Source organism: Euprymna scolopes, chromosome 17 (genome assembly GCF_053919585.1).
Source record: "Euprymna scolopes isolate OS-2025 chromosome 17, ASM5391958v1, whole genome shotgun sequence".
NCBI classification, from domain to species: domain Eukaryota; kingdom Metazoa; phylum Mollusca; class Cephalopoda; order Sepiida; family Sepiolidae; genus Euprymna; species Euprymna scolopes.
In genome coordinates, this window is record NC_136498.1 from 105,258,322 (window position 1) to 105,279,491 (window position 21,170).

Genomic DNA, 21,170 nt, shown 5'->3' on the forward strand with positions numbered 1-21,170 from the left:
TGGGGCATAAGTCCTGTTAGAAAATTCTGGAACTATTTTTTTATGATAATATTAAACTAAATTTACTATTTTATTGTCATTATATGATAATTTAATATATGATTTATTGTTCGGAAATAAAAAGATAATTTTTATTAATGTCTGTTGAACTGAAGAGAAGATTCATCAGAGAGCAACATGAGAAGGGCTTGCGTCAACCAGAAATATTCAAGTTAGGGAAAAACCTCAAAATCAACAAAATGTTCAGAAAAAGGATGATTGATCGTTACCTGGAAACTTTGTCAATCAAAGACAACATTCAGGCCGTCCCCACACCTTAAGAACACCTACTCATCTAAAATGTTAGGGAAAAAATCAGGTGAAATCCAAAAAGATCCATAAGACAAATGGCAAACAAAGCACAAACATCACGAAGGACTATGCGAAGAACATGTCGACATGACCTACAAATGTCACCCTATAAGCTTCAAAAGCAACAGCTCCTCTCTGCACTCACAATTGCAAAGAGACTCATCAGAAGTTGACTAGATTCCATGAACAAAGCTTCTTTATTAGAACTGCACGCTTGTGGAACTCTGTTCCGTCCGCCTGCTTCCCACCTGACTACAACCTGGATGTCTTCAAGTCCAACGTAAACAAATTCCTGATGAACCGCCCCCTTAAGTAGACACTTTTATTAAATCCCCAAACTAACGTACTGTACATGCAATAACCCTTATCCCTGAGTGGCTTCCGGGCCTTGATAAGTGGTGATCACCTTGTAAAAAAAAAAAAAAGAAGAAAAAAAAGACTTGTTAAACCATATCAGAGAAGGCACACTCAATAACATCATCTTCATAGGTTCAAAGTTATTCTCACTTCAACATCTCACAAGCATCAAAATGATAAAAGTTCTTGTGAGAAGTCATGAGACAATACCTGATAATGCAGGAAAGATTTTCAGAACGCAGAAACCATCATCAGTGATGGCCTGAGCAGGCATTTCTGAAAGAGGGAAATCTCCACTTGTTTTTCTCCCTTAATAGGTCAAGATTAACAAAGAACGTTACATTGACAACATTTTTGAAGGTGCACTAACCCCATGGTATAATGTTGTGTTTGGTGATGATGTTTGGATTCTCCAACAAGATGGTGCAACAAGCCAAACTGCTTATATAACACAACAGTGGTGTAGAGACAACTTTCGTCCTGGATCAGCAAAGAAGAATGACCTCCCTCATCACCTTGATTATTCTTTGTAGTAAATCCTGGAGAGTGAAGCCTGCTCTACTCCTTGTCAAAATATTGAAGCTTTTAAAATAAAATTGAACAAATGCTGTGAGAAAATGCCAATAGACGCTGTGCGTGCTGCTATAAATAATTTCCCTAAAAGACGTCGTAGTGTAGTGATGGCTCAAGGGAAACATTTTGAAAAATAATTATGCCATATTGTTTCTTCAGTATTTGCTAATCATTTTCTGTAATTGGGTTTTGTAATAAATTATTTTGCTGGGATAAATCTTAGTTTTATTTTGTAACAGTATTTATGCCCCACGTCACTGGATTATTTATCTTCCACCAGACTATCAATTCATGTGTAATCACCTTTTTCTTTACCATATTCCCTCTGCTTCACTTTTTTTGTTTTCAAGTAAGATCTTTGACTTACTTGTTTCATCAAATACTTTTGCATGCAAAATCCGATCCCGCATTTTGCTAATTCTTACCCTCTGATGAGAAGGAAAGTATTTCTTTGAAACTCCATGGATTAAGCACTATTCATTTATCTAGTGTTTCCTTTTCAGATTAAATATGTTTTTACTCATTTCAAAGTGTTTTTTAACATGTTTTATTGACTGCTTTCTCATATATATATGTATATATATATATATATATAGCTTAGTGAGTTAGAAGAAGAAAGTAAGTTCAATTCTATAAGGGGAGACTTATCGGGATAATATAAAGCTCAACAAGTTTCATTGGAGCTATTTTGGTCCTGATGAATCCCACGCTAGACGTCGCATCCCCATTATGTTACCTAGCATCTTCTCTACTCTATTCTGATGAGAAGCATTAGGCTTCGAAATGCCTTGGTATAAAGAGTCCCCTCTATCCCTCAACTAAATGTCTGTATAACCTTATTGAATAAATGAACCATTCTATATTTACCAATATATAGTTTTTGTGACTTCATTTTCCATTCTTATTGTTTTCCTATATATCATTTTTGGCAGAACTCTGATACGAATATACATTTTGCTTGTTAGGATTGAGCCATTAGGTGTAACTTTGTGTTGCACATACTTCAGATTTACTGTGCAAACATGTACTTGATATGCAGGTTGATTAAGGCATCTTGCAGCAGGTTGCCCGTATATCATTACATAGAGTACCACCTAGTCGTCTACCTGCCAGGTAAGTTTATTTGGGGGTGACTCTCCCCAAATCAATTAAATATGCCCCAGATACCAACTGGGAAATTTCTACAATTCGGCGCATCTATATATATATATATATATATATATATATATATATGTATACATACATAATTTCTACAATTCAGCACACACACACATATATGTATATATATATATATATATATATATAAATAAATTCTACAATTCGGTGCATATATATATATATATATATATATATATATATATATAATTTAAAGGAGATTAGAATAATAGTCTAAAGAGCTAAGTGTATTTTAATGTAATAGTGAAATTACTAGTTTAATTAAAATACAGGAAATGCTCGTTGTAATTTAGATATATAATAAGCTCGATAGTTAAATATCCTAGAGCTAATTCAATATTAAGTAATGTGATTTATAATTTAAAAGTTTTAAAATTTTTTAAATTTAAAAATCAAAATTTAATTAAATTAAAAATCAGTTTCATAAGAAGGAACAACAACAAAGTCAATTATCTGTACGATCGTTTCGGAAATCCGTGCTTTTTATTTGTGGTATACATGAAGTCACGTAGAATAATTATACATAGTTTTTTTGTTAAGCACGGTCTCCTCATCAGCAAATTTAGGAGGATTTCTATTGAATTGAAAAGACACCAAAAATAAACCTAGCATTAAAAGTAAGGCAGATGAATCTGAAAAATTGAAGTAAAAGGTTTGGATATAAAATTTATAAGAAAATTAATAAGAAAATTGGTATAGGTTAGAGATAGAAATGAGTAGAAAAAATATATATATTTTTGAATTTACATGATAAATTTGATTTAAAAATATATAGATATATAATTACCTTTTGGTTTTTCTTTTTTTGAAATCAGGAACTGTATTTAAAGTAGTCATTTAGATGTTTGCTGTAGCTTTTTATTTTATTGAATGATGAATTTTAAAAGGGCGACGCTCGTGCAGTAAATTGTTTCCGTTAGCGTATTTTGATTTAGAGACGCTACAGTTAATATCTATAGAGAAAGAGTTTTTTTTTTTTTTTTTTTTTTTTTGCAAGTTTTTAAGGGGAGATAATTGTCATGGCTTTATTTATTATTTGATTTACGAGTCTAAGGGCGGTAATTGGTTTAACTTAATTTATTAAAAAAAAAAAAAAAAAAAAAAAAATATATATATTTTTACTAATGAGTAATTTTTAATGATTTAAGGTGGTTTATATTTATTAAATTTAAACCAACGTTTATGATTACACGATAGAAGCTCGTGTCTTGAATTTACTAGTTTGGTTGTGCTTTTTATATCTTCATATTTTAAAATTTTTAGGGTTTCTTTTGTACATAATGTACAAAATTTATCTCCTGGTTTATATGATTTGCAAGTCTCAATTATTTGCCATTTTAAGTTGAAAGAAATATTGCTATTTTTTAGTTGCCAAATATAGTTGGATAGAGTAGTTTGGTTTGATAGAGAGTTATTTTTAAAAGAATGTTTGTGCGTTGAAATTCTATGTTTTATTGGGCCAGATGTGGAACCAATATATATTACCTCTTGATTATTATGATTATTTTCCGTTAGGTCTATTGTTGGATTATAATGTGGTGGGTTGGTTAATAATTGATCGGTAGATTGATTTAAGTTGGTGTTATTATTTAATCTGGTAGTTGAGTTATATATATATGAACAAATGATTAATAAAACATGTTAAAAGACATCTTGAAAAAGAGTTAAAAACATATTTAATTTTAAAATAGGAAGCACAAGATAAGTGGATAGTCCTTAATCCGCGGAGATTACTTTACTTGTAAATATTAATACTTTAATATTTATAATATATTTTAAGTTTACCATTTTGATTACCTTGGTAAACTTATTGTAATTTATATATATATATATATATATATATATATATATATATAATTTCTGATTCGGTGCATCTATATATATATATATATATATATATACACACACACACACACATACATACATAATTTCTACAATTCAGCACACATATATATGTATATATATAATTTCTACAATTCAGCGCATATCTAGGAATAAATTATAAGATGTTCAACATCATGAACTTTGGAATACAGTCTATTGTCATTTATTCACTATATTGCTCTGTAATTACATTGAGCTTTTTAAATAAGGATTGCTATATATTATAAGGAAATAAAATATATTTCCACAGAAATTATATATATATAAGTCTTCTTTCAAAGGAAAAAGCTGAAAAACCATGAACTCACGGTATGTGGGTCGCTCAGTGAAATTACGACCTGGTCTCTCAACATCAAACACCCTTATCATTTTGTTGAAACCACAATAGAGCTGCTGGCCATCCAAACTAAATGCCAAGCTGTGGGCGGCAATGATTTCATCCTGAAAAAACAAGTAATAAACACATAAAAAAAAAACTATTTTTTTTTTTAGAAAATGAAATAACTAACGTCTTTATAAAATAAATATCATTATGCTTCCCAGAGTAAGACCCATAGCATAGTGGATAAAGTATTCGGTAAAATTCAGCTGTAAGTTACATTCTTCTGTGCTATGGCTTTGTTTGGAAGAATGTGTTTGTGATACATAAGTCACTGAATGTACACAGCTCAAGGAGTCTTTGTCTATTTTCGTTCATCTTGCTGATGCCAAAATGATCGATGCAATGAGACCAGGAGTCATGGTTAGTTCCGATACAGGCATTAAAATCATCTTGGCGGTACAGTTTATCTGAACCTTTATGATGCTCTCTAGAAAAGTTCCTCATAGAACTCATCCTTTACCTCAGTACTAAGCTGAGAGTGGGAGTGTAGATACTCAGGATGTTCACTTGGCCTGATTTGCTGGAGAGATATGAGGAGGATTCTTGGCATGCCTTAGGATGGAAGTTCAACCGTGGACAATTCTTCTCTGACAGTCCAACACCATGTAAGCGTGGCTCCTCTAGTTCCCTGCCTTGCCAGAAAAAGTGTAATTCTGTTCTCTGATGCTGTCACTGTCTGCGAGTCTTGTCTCCTGCAAAGCTGCAATGTCAATGTTGAGCCTCTTTAGCTTACGGTTGATGATGGCGGTCTTGCTCATGTCATCAATTTGCTGGAGATCATTTGAGAGTCGAAGACACGTGGTCCTAATGTTCCAAGTTGCCAGTCTCAGAGCTGGTGGCTTTGAAAGTTTTGAAGGTTTGGGTTTGGCAGGTGCACAGCTTCTGATCTGCTTTTCGGATTTTGTCCTAGCTCCAGTCACCCAATGAAGCAAACAGACTGTGGCATGTCAGCATCTAATTGGCTGGGGGCTGTCCGGCTTAAGCCAGGCAATGGCTGACTAGTCGGGATTTCGATAATGCCTCCCACTATCAGAGACAACCCGTAGCGTCCAAGCTTACGCCAATACACTCAAGACTTATAACTGCTGTGTCCCGTGTTGTTTCTGCTGCTGGAGCAGTGGCAATGAAGTGACCTCACCAGGATGTGAGCCTGGGCAAAATGTATAAAGGTCCTAATCAGCCCAGTATTCAAGACCGCCTTCTCGACCTCAATAGTGCGTTCCAAAGGAAAGCAGAGCAATATGTTTGGTACCAGTTTGGTTGCATCAGTTGCCAGAGACAGTTAGCACAGCAGGTTGATCCACCTTCAGGGCTTCGCTCCTGATATAGTAGGTTTACTCCCCTACATTTGGCCGTTGGATCATTAATCTCATCTGCCCTCTAGTAGGTGTATCAGAATTTTTGTAGGAATTTTTGACACCCCTAACACGAAACTGAATAAAATATAAAAAATTAGTAATTTCTCTTTTAAAAGTGGATTGTTTATTTTCTTTATGGATTATACTTCCAAAATAAACTATTAAATTGTTTTAAAAATAATAGAAATATTTTTTTTTATTTCTTAAAAAACAGTAATGAATTTTCCGAACTCAACATTTTTCAATTTTTAAACTTTAAAAATCTATCAAAATTTTTCTATTGATTCTATTTTTACAATATTTTCATGGTCAATGTGAAATTTTATGCTCTTTCCAATAAACCGAATATAATATTTTAGACAAACGTTTTTTTTTAATTCACGCCCCCCCCCCCCATTTTCAAGTGTCTATTAAAAAGTAAATAATTAATTTACTCACCAAAGTTTTATATATTTTTTTTTTTTTTTTTTTTTTTTTTTTAATTATTACATTTTCACCCCAAACAAGGCAAATTGCCACTTTGGTGTAGGGGGCTACTATCAGGGGCAACAACTACTGGGGTACTATGTAGGGATTTGGGCAGCATGGTGTCGGTTCACGTTACACTTGAACTTCTGCACGTCAGTACTGTTGGGGAAGCAGGGACCTGGAATGGAATTCCAGAGTCTTGCGGTTCTGGGGAAGAAACTATTGGAGTAAAAAGATCTTTTACATCTAGGGACCTCTACAGTGTGGGGGTGGGATCTAGTAGCCTGTCGGGTTTGTCGAGGGTGCTCGCGTTGTGGGGGCACAAGTGATTGCAGTTCGTCAGAGCATTCACCACTAAAATACTTGTAGAAAAGGCAGAGGGATGCAACATTTCGTCGATGGGACAGAGGCTGAAGCTTAGATGCCAATTCAGGGCCTATCAGGTTTGCGACTCTCTTTTGAACCTTGTCAAGGAGCGAGAGACTAGTAGCAGATGCACCAGCCCAGATGTGGCAGCAATACTCCATACATGGTCGAATGGTGGCCTTATAGAGGTACAGGATACTTTCGGGTGTTAGTAGTTTTCTAGCACGGTAGAGAGAGCCTACCTTTCTTGCAGCGGCCCTGGCAATGCCTTCAATGTAATTGTTCCAACTCATGTTTCCTGTGAACGTTAGGCCAAGGAGTTTGAAAGATGGACTCTCAGATAAAGAGTCGTTGGCCATTGCTATGGGTGGTAGAGAGGGTTTCTTGTAATTATTGAATGAAACTAGTTTAGTCTTGGCAGCATTGAACGCGACCAACCACTTTTGTCCCCATTCCACTACAGATTGGAGGTCTTCCTCTAGTGTTTCTGCCATTTCTTTAGAAATGTGTTCATTCGTCTTCCTGTCGTGTCTGCCATAGAGTGTAGTGTCATCAGCATATATACCCATCTCAGAGGCAATGTTGTCGGGGAGGTCATTTATGAATATCAGGAACAATAGAGGTCCAAGGATAGAACCCTGGGGCACTCCTGCATTTATATCATATTGTTTAGATGTGCGACCGTCGAGGACTACCTGGATTTTTCTCTTATCTAAGAAGGATTTAATTATGTTAAGTATTCTACCAGTGATACCGTATGATCCGATTTTACTGAGGAGACCCTCATGCCATACTCTGTCAAAAGCCTTAGATATATCTAGAGCTACCGCTCTGCCTTCCCCCGCTTTGTCCAGTGAATGGTATATACGTTCAGAGATCACAGTGAGGATGTCTGCTGTGGAACGGGCTTGTCTAAATCCATATTGTTTGTCAGTCAGTAGTTTAGCATCTGTAAGATGATGGACTAGAGCATGGTTAATTATGGTCTCAAATATTTTGGCAAAAAGTGGGAGGAGGCTAATGGGGCGATAATTTGATGGGTCTGTCCTTTCGCCAGAATTCTTGAATACTGGTACAACAGAAGCAGTTTTCCAACAGCCCGGAAAGCAAGCTTCATTAAGACATTTGTTGTAGAGTTTGGAGAGAACTGGAGCTACTTCGGCTGAGCACTTTTTTGATAGCACAGCTGGGATAAGATCGGGTCCACATGCTTTTGAGGTGTCAAGGTTTTTTATGATAGCATGCACCTGAGCAGGGGTGGTTTTCAGATCGTCTAGTGTGGCGTCTGTCCGCATAGGAAAGTCAGGTAGGGGGTGGTTGGAAGGGTCCAGTGTGGAGTTTGAGGCAAACCGACTGGCAAGCATGTTAGCCTTGTCGGTTGCTGAGGAGACAACCTCGTGATTGTTGGTTAGTGGGGGAATTGTTGATTGCCCATTACTTACTACACTGTTGTAGATTTTCCAGAAGTCTCGAGTTCCTAGTTTTTGTGCTTCGATGCGCTTTTTAGTGGTTTCCGTAAATTCTCTCTTAGCTGTCGCTATTTCTTTCTTAACGTTATTTCTAGCTTCTATATACTTCAGTCTGTTTGAACTGGACTTATGTCGGTTAAACCTACGGTATGCATGCTGCTTTTGAGTAATGGCAGCTGCACAAGTCGACGTAAACCATTGGGGAGAGTGGGGCTTACTATAAAATTTCCGCATGGGAACATGCGCTTCGATTGCACTTTTGAACCAGTCAGTGGTCTCGTTTGCACATTGTTCAGCAGGGAGAGAGAAAATATTTTTCCATGGAGCATCTCTAATTAGTTCCCTGATGGCTTCCCAGTCAGCCTTATTATAATATCTCGTTGTTTTGAGCACTGGCTCTTCAGTTTTGGGTCTAAAGTTTAGGGCGATTTCAACCATTATCACTGCATGATCAGCGTTCCCGAGTGGGCTGTGGGCCTTCGTTATGCAGTCATCGGGAACTGTGGTCAAAAACACATCTAGAAGTGATGCGTGTTGTTCTTCCTGGTCAGGGAAACGGGTTGGAAACGTAACAATTTGTGATAGGGAGTGAGATATAGCGAAGCTATGGGTTGTGCTGCCCGCTGCATCTGTGTGAGTAGAGAATCCAAATATCACAAATTGAAGAGAAAAGGTCAATAAATAATATATTCAAATTTAAAACAAAAAAAGTAGTGTTTTTTAGAAATTTACCCGTAAAGTTTGAAGTTTAAAACCTTTTTTTTTTTAAACCACATTATTTGTTTTTTCTTTTGTTTTTTTTTAATGAAACCTTGGTCCTTGCTCCTTTAATTGAAAACAAAAAATTAGGGCTTGAATTACATTTTTCAAGTAGTTATAAGCTTGGAAAGACAGGGGGTCGAATAATTCATGCCTCCCATTTTGAAATGTCTATTAAAAAGTAAATAATTAATTTACTCACCAAAGTGTTATATATCACAAATTGAAGAGAAAAGGTCAATAAATAATATATTAAAAAAAAAACTTGTTTTTTTTTTTAATGAAACCTTGGTCCTTGCTCCTTTAATCGAAAAAAAAAAATTAGGGCTTGAATTACATTTTTCAAGGAGTTATAAGCTTGGAAAGATAGGGTGGAATTATTCACTATTTTTCACAAAATTTCTGACACACCTAGCCCTCTAGCTGTTGACTATTTGCAGCAGTTCCTCTACCTAGATTAGTGGTGCAGTGTAAACACCACCACCCGCACATGGTTTAGCCCGCCAGCTGAAGCAGTGTACGGGGGTATGATGCTTGGAGTCATCACGTGAGAGATTATGAGATGAAAAATGTAATGACTATCATAAAAAATACCTTGATATCTAAAAAGTATGTGGATCAGATTTTATCCTTACTATAGTAATAAAGAAATTCCCTGTTGAGCTTGCTTCTATTTTCTCTAAACTTAATAATAAATGCCTTGAAAAATCTTGCTTCTCTGATAGTTGAAAAATTATCTCTGTGGTACCAGTTTTCAAGAACGCTAGTAACATAACTGAACTGTAAAATTAATTCTCCTTCAGTTCTACATCAAAATCTTTGAATCATTAATCAATCCTACAAGGTGCTTTAAATAAGTTTCCAGACTTTTTGTACAGGCATTTAAAATTGTCGTAGACTCTTGAAAATTCAGTATATTATTGCTATACATCTTATGAGATGACTGACCAATTTTTATGAATTCAGATTTAAATGAACAGCTACAGCAGGAATTGGAATACACCCTACTAAAGCCTGATTGTCACAGTTGGTGATTATCAAAGATGCAATTTGGATGTAAGAACATTTTAGAAGAACAATATACAATAAAATTCTGTTTTAAACTTGAATAAAATGCTACAGAAACATATAGAATGCTTCAGACTGCTTTTGGACTATCTTACATGAATGGGATTCAAGGAAAGCAAGGAGTCTGTGGGGGATAATGATAGGTGTAGGAGAAGTAAGGAAGTCAGAACATCGAGTTGATTGACGAAATAAAGAATTTAATGAATAAGGACCATCGTGTGTCTATAGACAATAAATGGAGCTTGATGTCAGTGTGGGAACTGTATATATATATAATTATTCATGAGGAACTGAAGATGCAGAAGATTTGCACAAAGTTCGTCCCAAGGGTGCTCAGAGAAGATCAGACTATTTAACCAAGATGAACATCAAGATAGTTCCTCACCCTCCCTATAGTCCAGACCTTGCTCCCTGTGACTTTCGGTTATTCCTTAAGCTCGAGGAAAACCTTAGAGGCTGTCGTTATGAGTAGGGCTAGAACAACAGCATATTCTTTTCATTGTTTTGACTCTCGAGTGTGTATCCGTTGATATCTTATATGGTTTTATATAAAGTGATGTGGTTCTCAGTTGTTTAACTGTGTCAGATATATACTCGAGAGTCAAAACAATGAAAAGAATATTCCGTTGTCAAAGCCAAGTACGTCCAAGGATGGAATACTGCTGCCATATCTGGGCAGGAGCTGCTAAAAACAGCCTATCCTGCCTTGACAGAGTACAAAATAGACATTGTGGCTTAGTGGGGGATGCCCTTTTTTCTACCCTGCAACCTCTCTCCCACAGAAGAGGCGTTGCGAGCCTATCCTTGTTTTATCGTTATTTCCATGGCAGATGCTCGTCTGAACTCTAATCTCTGGTCCCCCCCCTTGCCAATCTTTCACGAAAAACACCCGTCTAGCCGAATCTACTGTGAAAAATTTCCCCCACTCTTTATCTGTGCCTAAATCAAAACGTGGATTCGATGAACAAAGCTTTTTTCTTAGAACTGCATGCCTGTGGAACTCTGTTCCATCTGCCTGCTTCCCACCTGACTACAACTTGGATGTGTTCAAGTCCAACGTTAACAAATTCCTAATGAACCGCCCCCTTAAGTAAACACTTCATCAAATCTCCACACTAACGTAATGTACTTGCAATAACCCTTATCCCTGAGTGGCTTCCGGGCCTTGATAAGTGGTGACCACTGTGTAAAAAAAAAAAAAAAAAAAAAAAAAAAAAAAAAAAAAAAAAAGCCCTAGTTATGAGACAGTTGAGCTGATGAAAGAAGCTGTGATGAGAATCATTGACACATTCACAAAAGAGGACTTCCATAGGGCCTTCCAGAAGTTGTTAGAACAGTACAAGTGCACTGCAGCCAGAAGAGTTTGTGTATGTGCTATCAATAAAAGTGCCCATGCGAAAAAAGTCTGGAAACTTATATAGGCACCTCATCATAGTTCACCAACCTGAAACTGCTAAACTTCTCTCTGACCAACGGTAAGGAGTTAAGCAATCACGTTCTACTACAGTAATCTCTGAACATATATATCACACATTTGATAAGTGAAACTAGAGTGGATGTGCTAGATATCTCTAAAGCCTTTCACAAAATCTGGCATGGAGGTTTTTTTCAGGAAAACAAACTTGCACAATATTACATGACAAATATTTAATACTAGCAGGACCCGTGGAAATTCCACAGAATGAGAAATATATTGAATCGGCAAATATGTTTTGATAAAGCTGGTATTTTTCTGGATAAGGCAAAAAAATTAGCAGCTTAGCCTTCAAAAATTGTATTTGGCACTTTTCAAAGCATAATATAGACTAACAAAGGAAGGAACAAGTAGAATACTATATAGATTATTATTATAAAACTTTCACAAAATCACTCGACTAGCTACAACCATTATCAACAATTCCCCCACTCTCTATCTATACCTTAATCTAAACCCAAGTTTCATTAATAAAGCTTCTTTTTTGTTCTGCTAGCCTGCTTTCCAGTTGACCACAACATGGATGCCTTCGAGTCCAATATAAACAAATTCTTGTTGAGTCATCCTCTTAAATAGTTAACTTCTACCTAATTTTCATCACCCTACATGCACTAACCCTTATCCTTGAGTGGCCTTCAGGTCTTGATAAGTGGTGACTCCCTGTAAGACAAAAAAATATTAGAAAATGAAGCTACATCAAAGGGATGTCAATCTCATACTCTTGTCCAGGGTTGCCAGGTTGGCCTTTTTAAAGCCAAATTTCATGAATTTGGCATTTTTTTTAAGCAGTTTAGCCTTCAAATATTGTATTTGGCCTTTGTAAAAGCGTAACGTACAAACTAACTAACTCTTGACGGAGGCTTATAAAGGTTTACTTCACAAGATCTCCAGTTACGTTATAGCTGGAAATGTCTTCTCAGTTATTAAATCATTTCTCTCTGATAGGTTCATAAGAGTAGTGGTTGAGGAGCAGAAATCAGAAGCTCACAGTATTAATGATAGAGTCCCTCAGGGGTCCATCCTGGACCCAACTCTTCCTAATCTACATCAATGATCTTCCAAATCATATCCTTAAATCATTCGTAGACATTTATGCTGATGACACTATCATCTATGGTAGCACATCAAAGACCGTAAACGACCAAGTTCTCTCTGATTCTCTCTCCTCTGATCTTGAGCATGTAGTGCAATGGGGAAAGAGGTGGCTGGTTAGTTTTAATGCATCTAAAACCAAGCTTCTGTCTTTACATCATCAACGCTCTAATCCCCATCTGGCTCAATTGCAATGAATAGCTCTTATCTTGGGGAGGTTCCATGTTTTGACAAACTCCTAGGCTTGACCATTACTCCTGATCTGAAATGAAACGTACATCAAATCTGTTGCCAAGGTTGCTGGGGAAATAGTGGGATCCTTTTATCGATCCAGTAGATATCTCACTACTGATGCAATTCTCTACCTATATAAGAACCAGGTACGTCCAAGGATGTAGTACTGCTGCCATATCTGAGCAGGAGCTACTAGAAAGACCTTATCCTGTCTTGACAGAGTTCAAAATTTACTTTGTAGCCTAGTGGGGGATGGCCTTTTCTCTTGCCTGCAACCTCTTTCCCACAGAAGAGATGTTGTGAGCCTGTCTCTGCTTTATTGTTATTTTCATGGCAAGTGCTCGTCTGAGCTCCAATCTATGGTCCCCTCTCGCCAAATTTTCATGAGAAATACTCGTCTAGCTGAAAACACTATCAATAATTTCACCCACTCTTTATCTGTGCCTAAACCTAAATGTAGATTCCATGAACAAAGCTTCTTTTTTAGAATTGCACGCCTGTGGAACTCTCTTCTATTTGCCTGCTTTATGGGTGACTATAATATGGTCATCTTCAAGTCCAACGTAAACAAATTCTTGATGAGCTGTTCCCCCTTATGTAATCCAATTTATCAAATTTTCACTACTAACAATTACTATGACATTGTCCCATTGATCACTGTACACTTATTAACCCTTATCCTCGAGTGGCCTGGGACTTGATAAGAGGTGACTCCTTTGAAAAAAAAATAAAAAATAAATAACTAAGGAAGGAACATGCAGAATAGCTGAAAGAAAAATTCAGGTTGGTCTCAATGGCCATACATTCAAACAGCACCACATCAATGTGAGTGGGTACCAGGGGTTGATAGTTGGACCTCCCTAATGCAGTCAAATCTAAGATCTGCATATTTGCTGACGACATCACATACTATTTTTGGCATGCGAGCAAATCAAATGGCCACACTAGTCAATCAATGGTTGACTTCTTAAAAAATGACAACCAGTTTGTAGTTGAATGGAGTAAACAATACATGATCACATTTAATGTTACTAAAACAAAATTCTTGACACGCAAATATTATTTCTGTAGAAGATAATAAGGATGGTGTACCATAGCATGTATAAAGCCTACATTTGCCCATGCAGGAAGTATTGTTGCCACATTTAGGCTGGTATACTAACCATTAGTCTTTCTATCTTGGACAAGATGAAACAAAGAATTTCTAACCAATAATAGCGAAGCACCAGCCTCTATCGCATCTTGCAATGTTGCATCCATGTGCCTGTTTTACGGTACTTCCATTGAATGTGCTTCAATCATCATCATATCATACAAATCCGAAGATTCTATTATTGGCATTGGTTTCCCAGATATTTTTCTAGTCAGAATTTTTTTCTAGAAAGATATCGGGGATTATGGGAGGGACCATGTGAAGGTTGCCAACATTTTAAGTGACTACATTTGTACTCTCTTAACATAAATACCCTTGACCCCTACCCAATTAGCAGCAAAATTACACCCCTTTTCTGTAGAGGTCCGTAAATACTGGAAGATATTCTACTCAAATAGCTTCTTTCCACAGGCTGCTTGTTTTTGGAACTCCCTCCCTACTCTATTTTCCTGACTCTAACAAGATGTAGAAATTCAAATGTAATGTAAACAAACATCTTCGTGGCTAACTCCCCACCCAGGCTGTCACCCCTCATAAATCTAGACTGTCACATTATGCTTCAGTAGTAATATGCATTGTTTTGCATTAACATGAAAAAATGCAAGTCTTTCAAATGACCAATGATTGTGTATTTTATCTCTAAAAGAATTGGACACTTCTACAGAATTGAGACAATATTTTGTAGTCGATAAATGGAGTTTTCAGATAAAAAACAATGGATTCAACTGATTTTTTTTTTGCTAATTCTAATAAGTTACAATGGTTGCTTCCAAATTATGCAGTTGGAATTACCTGAATATTACTAAATTATTTAAAAAAAAAAAACAACTTTAATCATGTTAGCAGGTGAAAAATTGCCGCCATCTTGTTTGAATCAAAACGGAAAAATACCTCCCTTTTTAACTCTCCTGTGTCTTACGATTGTTTTCATCAAATTCTATTTTTTAATTTCTTTAATAAATAATTTTCTATCTTATCGATTTTCGTAATTTTTGGATATAATCATATCAAAAATACAAGGAATACTTGGATTCCATTGTTTTCATGTGAAATTCAGTTTTACGATTTCCAAAATTTCATCCCAATAGTGTAGAAATGCCAAGAATTGCTTACCATTTGATCATAGGCTCGATAGGTACAGCGAAGTTCTGAGGTAAAAGCATCCCACATGTGGATAGGAGTGTCTTTCGATGTGCTCACCAAGCTGGAGTAAAAAGATAAAGATACATTAGATCAAGAAAGGTATTACTAAAATTGAAAGCAAATAGAATGTGCATATTATATAGTATCAAATGAATAACAAAATATATAGCATTCTAATGAATACTGTGTTAGTCAAGTAATGAGTACTACGTCATTTGCTTACCGAAGGAGTACTATGTTATTTACTCACCAGACGAGTATTCTGCCATTTGCTATTTACTCACCAAATGAGTATTATGTTGTATAGTTGAAATAAGTACATTAATGATTAATTAATGAGTATTATGTGGTATAGTATTGAAATAAATACATTAATGAATATTTAATGAGTATTATGTTGTATAGTATTGAAATAAATACATTAATGGTTATTTTATGAGTACTAGGTTGTATATGTAAATAGGTACATTAATTTAATATGTCAACTAGCCATACTATCAAAATTAATCAACTAGCTATACCTTCAAAATTTATTATGTCAACTAGCTATACCTTCAAAATTTATTATGTCAACTAGCTATACCATCCAAATTAATATGTCAACTAGCTATACCATCCAAATTAATGTCAACTAGCTATACCATCCAAATTAATATGTCAACTAGCTATACCATCCAAATTAATATGTCAACTAGCTATACCATCCAAATTTTATGTCAACTAACTATACCATCCAAATTAATATGTCAACTGGCTATACCATCCAAATTAATATGTCAACTGGCTATACCATCCAAATTAATATGTCAACTGGCTATACCATCCAAATTAATATGTCAACTGGCTATACCATCCAAATTAATATGTCAACTGGCTATACCATCCAAATTAATATGTCAACTGGCTATACCATCCAAATTAATATGTCAACTGGCTATACCATCCAAATTTAATACGTCAACTGGCTATACAATTAAAATTAATTTCAACTAGCTATACCATCAAAATTTTATATGTCAACTAGTTACGTTTCTGAATTTTTTAGATGAGGATTGGTTATTCGTATTATTATTCATCGGACTACTGTTCTCATCTTGAGTGCGAGTTTCACAATGTTTCAGTCGATATAACCTACAACCTTCTTCAGGTGTATCAATTGTTTATAATTACTGGTTCCCATATTGTATTAAATTCTATACTAGGTCTACTTAATAGTTGGTTATTCTCCAGCATATGTGCTGCTTCTTTCAGTTGTCTTACTCTCCACCATTCCTCTATGTCTATAATTTTTACTTCGTCCAATAATGGTAGACGGTTTCTCTTTTCCTTCAAGATATAGTCAGCTGTACCTGATTTTTCAGTCTCTCCACGTACTACGGATTTTTGGTGTTCTTCTAACCATACTTTTAATGGATGACACGTTTCACCTTTGTATAGTTTTCCACATTTACATGGGATTTCATATACACAGTTCTTAGTCATGATTTTTTCTGTAGGGGGCTTGACTCTCACAAGCTGTTTCCGGAGAGTCGAACCACTCCTGAATACTGTCCTGATGTCATATGGATTACATATTCGTTGAAGTTTTTCAGACAAGCCCTTTATATATGGTATACAAACTGGTGAGTTTCTGTGGTGTCCTTTTGAGTTTGGTCCAGATTTCTTGGAGCTGATGTCATGCTCTCTGGATAGTTGTTTCGGTGGAGGGTTTCTCTTAAACTGTCCATCTCTTCTTGATATGCACTGATGTTACTACATATTGCTTTTGCTCGGTGGTGTAGGCAATGAACGATTCCTTTCTTTGCATTATATGGATGGTGGGAGTTGAATTTTAGATACTGTCCAGTGAAAGTTGGCATAAACCCCTGACCTATACCTTTCAAATTTTATATGTCAACCAGCTATACCTTTCAAATTTTATATGTCAACCAGCTATACCTTTCAAATTTTATATGTCAACCAGCTACACCTTTCAAAGTTTATATGTCAACCAGCTATACCTTTCAAATTTTATATGTCAACCAGCTATACCTTTCAAATTTTATATGTCAACCAGCTACACCTTTCAAAGTTTATGTCAACCAGCTATACCTTTCAAATTTTATATGTCAACTAGCTATACCATCAAAATGTAATGTTAACTAGCCATACCATCATAATTTAATATGTCAACTAGCTATATCCATAAAATTAATGTAAACTGGCAATACCATTAAAATTAATGGCAACTTGCTATGTAATTAAAATTAATGCGTCAACTAACAATACCATTAAAATTATTATCAACTAACAATATAATAACAATTAATATGTAAAGCAGCTATACCATCAAATTTACTACATTAACTAGCCATACAATTAAAATTAATGAGTTAACTAGCCATACAATTAAAATTAATAAGTTAACTAGCGATACAATTAAAATTAATAAGTTAACTAGCCATACAATTAAAATTGACTAGTCATACCATTCACTCTGTGAACCACAATTTGGTTCTATATTTTAATTGAATCATAGGTAAACAATGTAAATTACATGATGACCCAAACTTAAACTAAAATCATCTGAAAAAAAAGTAAAACAAACTTTGGGGAAATTGTGACTTAGCCTGTGATATCATATCGGTAAAGGACAGACACCTAATATCCATTATAACAAGATATGAACAATTCTACAATTGTTTTTCGTTCTCGACTCAAATCCTGAAGTTAAATTTCTCATTTGGCATGACAAATCGTACTTCAAAACGATACGAAATGATTACTCATCTTAACATGATTTATTTTAAACACAAACTCATGAACTTTTAAAATGTATTTATAGTTGACTACTAAACTCCCACTAATTCTCTCCTAACATTAATTGTACATTCTCATAGGACACTTTTTCATACGATTCTAAACTACTTTTTACTTACCAGCATGTTTCTGGCGTACAAGAAGACATACCCGGATACCAACAATAATCATAAACTGTTCCACATTCTTGCATTTTCAGAACGGATTGCTGGAAGGTAAAAGTTAGAACATATTCATATTAAGACACAAAAAAGTCAGCTTATGGAAGTCTTCGAATGGAGATTGATAACTTGTACTATTTGGACGATTCATATTACAATTTTATATTCACATACTTTCAACTAATACAACCTCCAATCTTCTCCGGATTGGTTTCGAACGATTTGGTGTAAAATTAGCGTTTTGTCATTATAATAAAGTTTTTTATATTTTTAAAATTAACTCAGTAAACGAGGATATTTTTTCTTTGAATAAAATTGAAATAAAAGTTATTAAAAGAAAAAATTTAACTTAAAAACTTTAAAATAACCGGGTTTATTTAAAACAACACAAAAACTGACAACAAAATTCAGTCGTCAAAGAGATTATATTTTCATATTGTTTTTCTTAATTAAAAAAAAAACTTGAAAATATTTTAAAGTTTTGAATCCTTAAAAAATTAATTATAAAATAATAAACCAAAAAAAGTCTTGCAAAAACATGATTTTTTTCTTAAAAACAGTTAACGTGATATAACATTAAAAACTTTGGACCATGTTTATTTAAAACAATACAAAAACAGACATACTATTCAGCCGTCCACAACAAGATTATATTTTGCTATTGGTTTTCTTATTAAAGATAAAAAGACCTTAAAATTTATAATCGTGTATATTTAAAAGACAACATAAAAATAGACAACACTCAGCTGTCAACAATGAGATTATACTTTCATATTGTTTTTCCTAATCTAAAAAAGAAGAACTTAAAAATATTTAAAAAAATAATTAACCAAAAAGAGTTTTGTGAAAACATGATTTTTCTTAAAAATAGTTAAAGAGATATAATTTCCTATTGTTTTCGTTCATTTTTTTTTTTTCTTAAGTTATAAAATCTTTATAAAAATGCTGACTGGCTTGGTCGATGCTGAATTGTCACGGAGCCAAATCCCATTCAATCTTTTATTTTTTTATTTTTTTATTGATAGCACATACACAAACTCTTCTGGCTGCAGTGCACTTGTACTGTTCTAACAACTTCTGGAAGGCCTTATGGAAGTCCTCTTTTGTGAATGTGTCAATGATTCTCATCACAGCCTCTTTCATCAGCTCAACTGTCTCATAACTGGGGCTTTTTTTTTTTTTTTTTTTTTTACACAGATGTCACCACTTATCAAGGCCCGGAAGCCACTCAGGGATAAGGGTTATTGCAAGTACATTCCGTTAGTGTGGAGATTTGATGAAGTGTTTAATTAAGGGGGCGGTTCATTAGGAATTTGTTAACGTTGGATTTGGATAAATCTTGCCAAACTTGGAAATGTGTGCAGAACAGGAGACTTCAATCATATGGCTACGTTGAAAGAATGCATAACAGTTCTTGGGTTCGTAGGTACAAAAGAATTAAGGTAGTTTGTCCAGTTTACAGGGGAAGGTCAAGGAAAACATAAAAGTAATCAAAATGGACATTAGAGATAAACAGATAAAAAGTATCTGACCAGAAATTGGTCACTTTGGAAGCGAATTTCTTAAAGCTGTCCAACAGATGTCAGCATGTAAAACGAACATTAAACTGATGATGATGATGATGGTATCATCTGTTGTAAGGATTAAACTATAGACACATGGCATAACAAGTAATGGTATTGGTTGTCAATCAGTTCTAAATCATAGTCTTCTGGAGGTTGAAGGTTCAATCCTACGACAAGTGATAATAACTAAAAATAATAAAAAGTTAAATGTGGACCTCTATACAATCCTGCTCCAATCTCTGAACATTTAACATTCCATAAAAAAAAAAGTGTGACTGCAAACTCCATAATAATATTGCACCTCTTTTGATCAAAATGAAATATATGTACTCTGAGAAACGTAGTTTCAGAATATATATCGTTCATTTGGTTGATTTTTGTGGAGGTCTGTTTGATGTTCGGCTTTCTTCAGTTTCTTTTCTCTTTCAATTTGAAATCTTTGGTTATATAACCCACATGTTAAACTTTGATATGTCAGAAAACGCAAACTTTCACCGCCGTTAATTATCATTTCTCTGCAGTAGTGATTGAAACTTCAATAGCCAAAAGACCATCGCTTAGAACTGATGCTAATTAACAGGGTAATGACAACAAAATATTCTTTTCATTGTTTTTGCTAATTAACACATTTATTTCACATTTTTTATTAGCATTTTCTTCTAGCCAGGGATGGGGCATCCTACCAAATGTTAGACTTTCACCCACTATCTCATACATTCCAAATTTTTCAGATTCTAACCATCCATTTATGTGCAATTGTTTCTATCTCTTGCACTTGGTTCACCTGGTATATTTTCCAGATAGTTTTTGAAATTCTTTTTCATGAGTTTGGTTGCTCCTATAATTACTGGAATGAAAGAAATCTTCCTAAGATTCCAATTTCTTTTCATATACATAAGACCTTGGTATTTCTCATCTATTTCAGTACGGCAAAAAGTTATATCAACAAAAACATTGTGAAAATAAAATCATCATCATCATCACATTCAGGTTTAATGTCCATTTTACATACTGGCATATGTTGGATGGTTTTTAGAAATTGACTTCCAAACTTATCTCTGGTTAGGTTTCTTTGGAAGTCATTTCTGTAATTAAGATAAAGTTGTTAGTCTGGATGCCCTTCCTGGTACCAATCCAGTGTGGTGGCAAGATACAGATGCTTTTATCGAGACACTATTTTTAGGCTATTGTCTAGCAGGGCTAAAGAGCACTTCTTATTTAGACATAGGAACTGCCGTATCATGCGAGGCATGATGCAGTCAAAGCATACCATCATTTTTGATCTGAAGCCAAATTCACAGCATCCCTCCAGCTTCTTCCCATTGCAAGCAAATGTTC

At 34.8% G+C, this 21,170-nt stretch overlaps 1 protein-coding gene across 1 annotated transcript in view; it reads right to left on the reverse strand.

The window, feature by feature from the left end:
• The window catches only part of LOC145296861 (telomerase Cajal body protein 1-like), a 245,506-nt gene that overhangs the window by 209,088 nt on the left and 15,248 nt on the right, over positions 1–21,170 (reverse strand). Inside the window, exons 5-7 of the mRNA XM_080142995.1 lie at positions 18,226–18,314; positions 15,278–15,368; positions 4,650–4,782 (exon numbers count right to left, since the gene is read on the reverse strand). Coding sequence (XP_079999121.1) covers positions 4,650–4,782; positions 15,278–15,368; positions 18,226–18,314 — 313 coding nt within the window. The remainder of the gene's footprint in view (positions 1–4,649; positions 4,783–15,277; positions 15,369–18,225; positions 18,315–21,170) is intronic.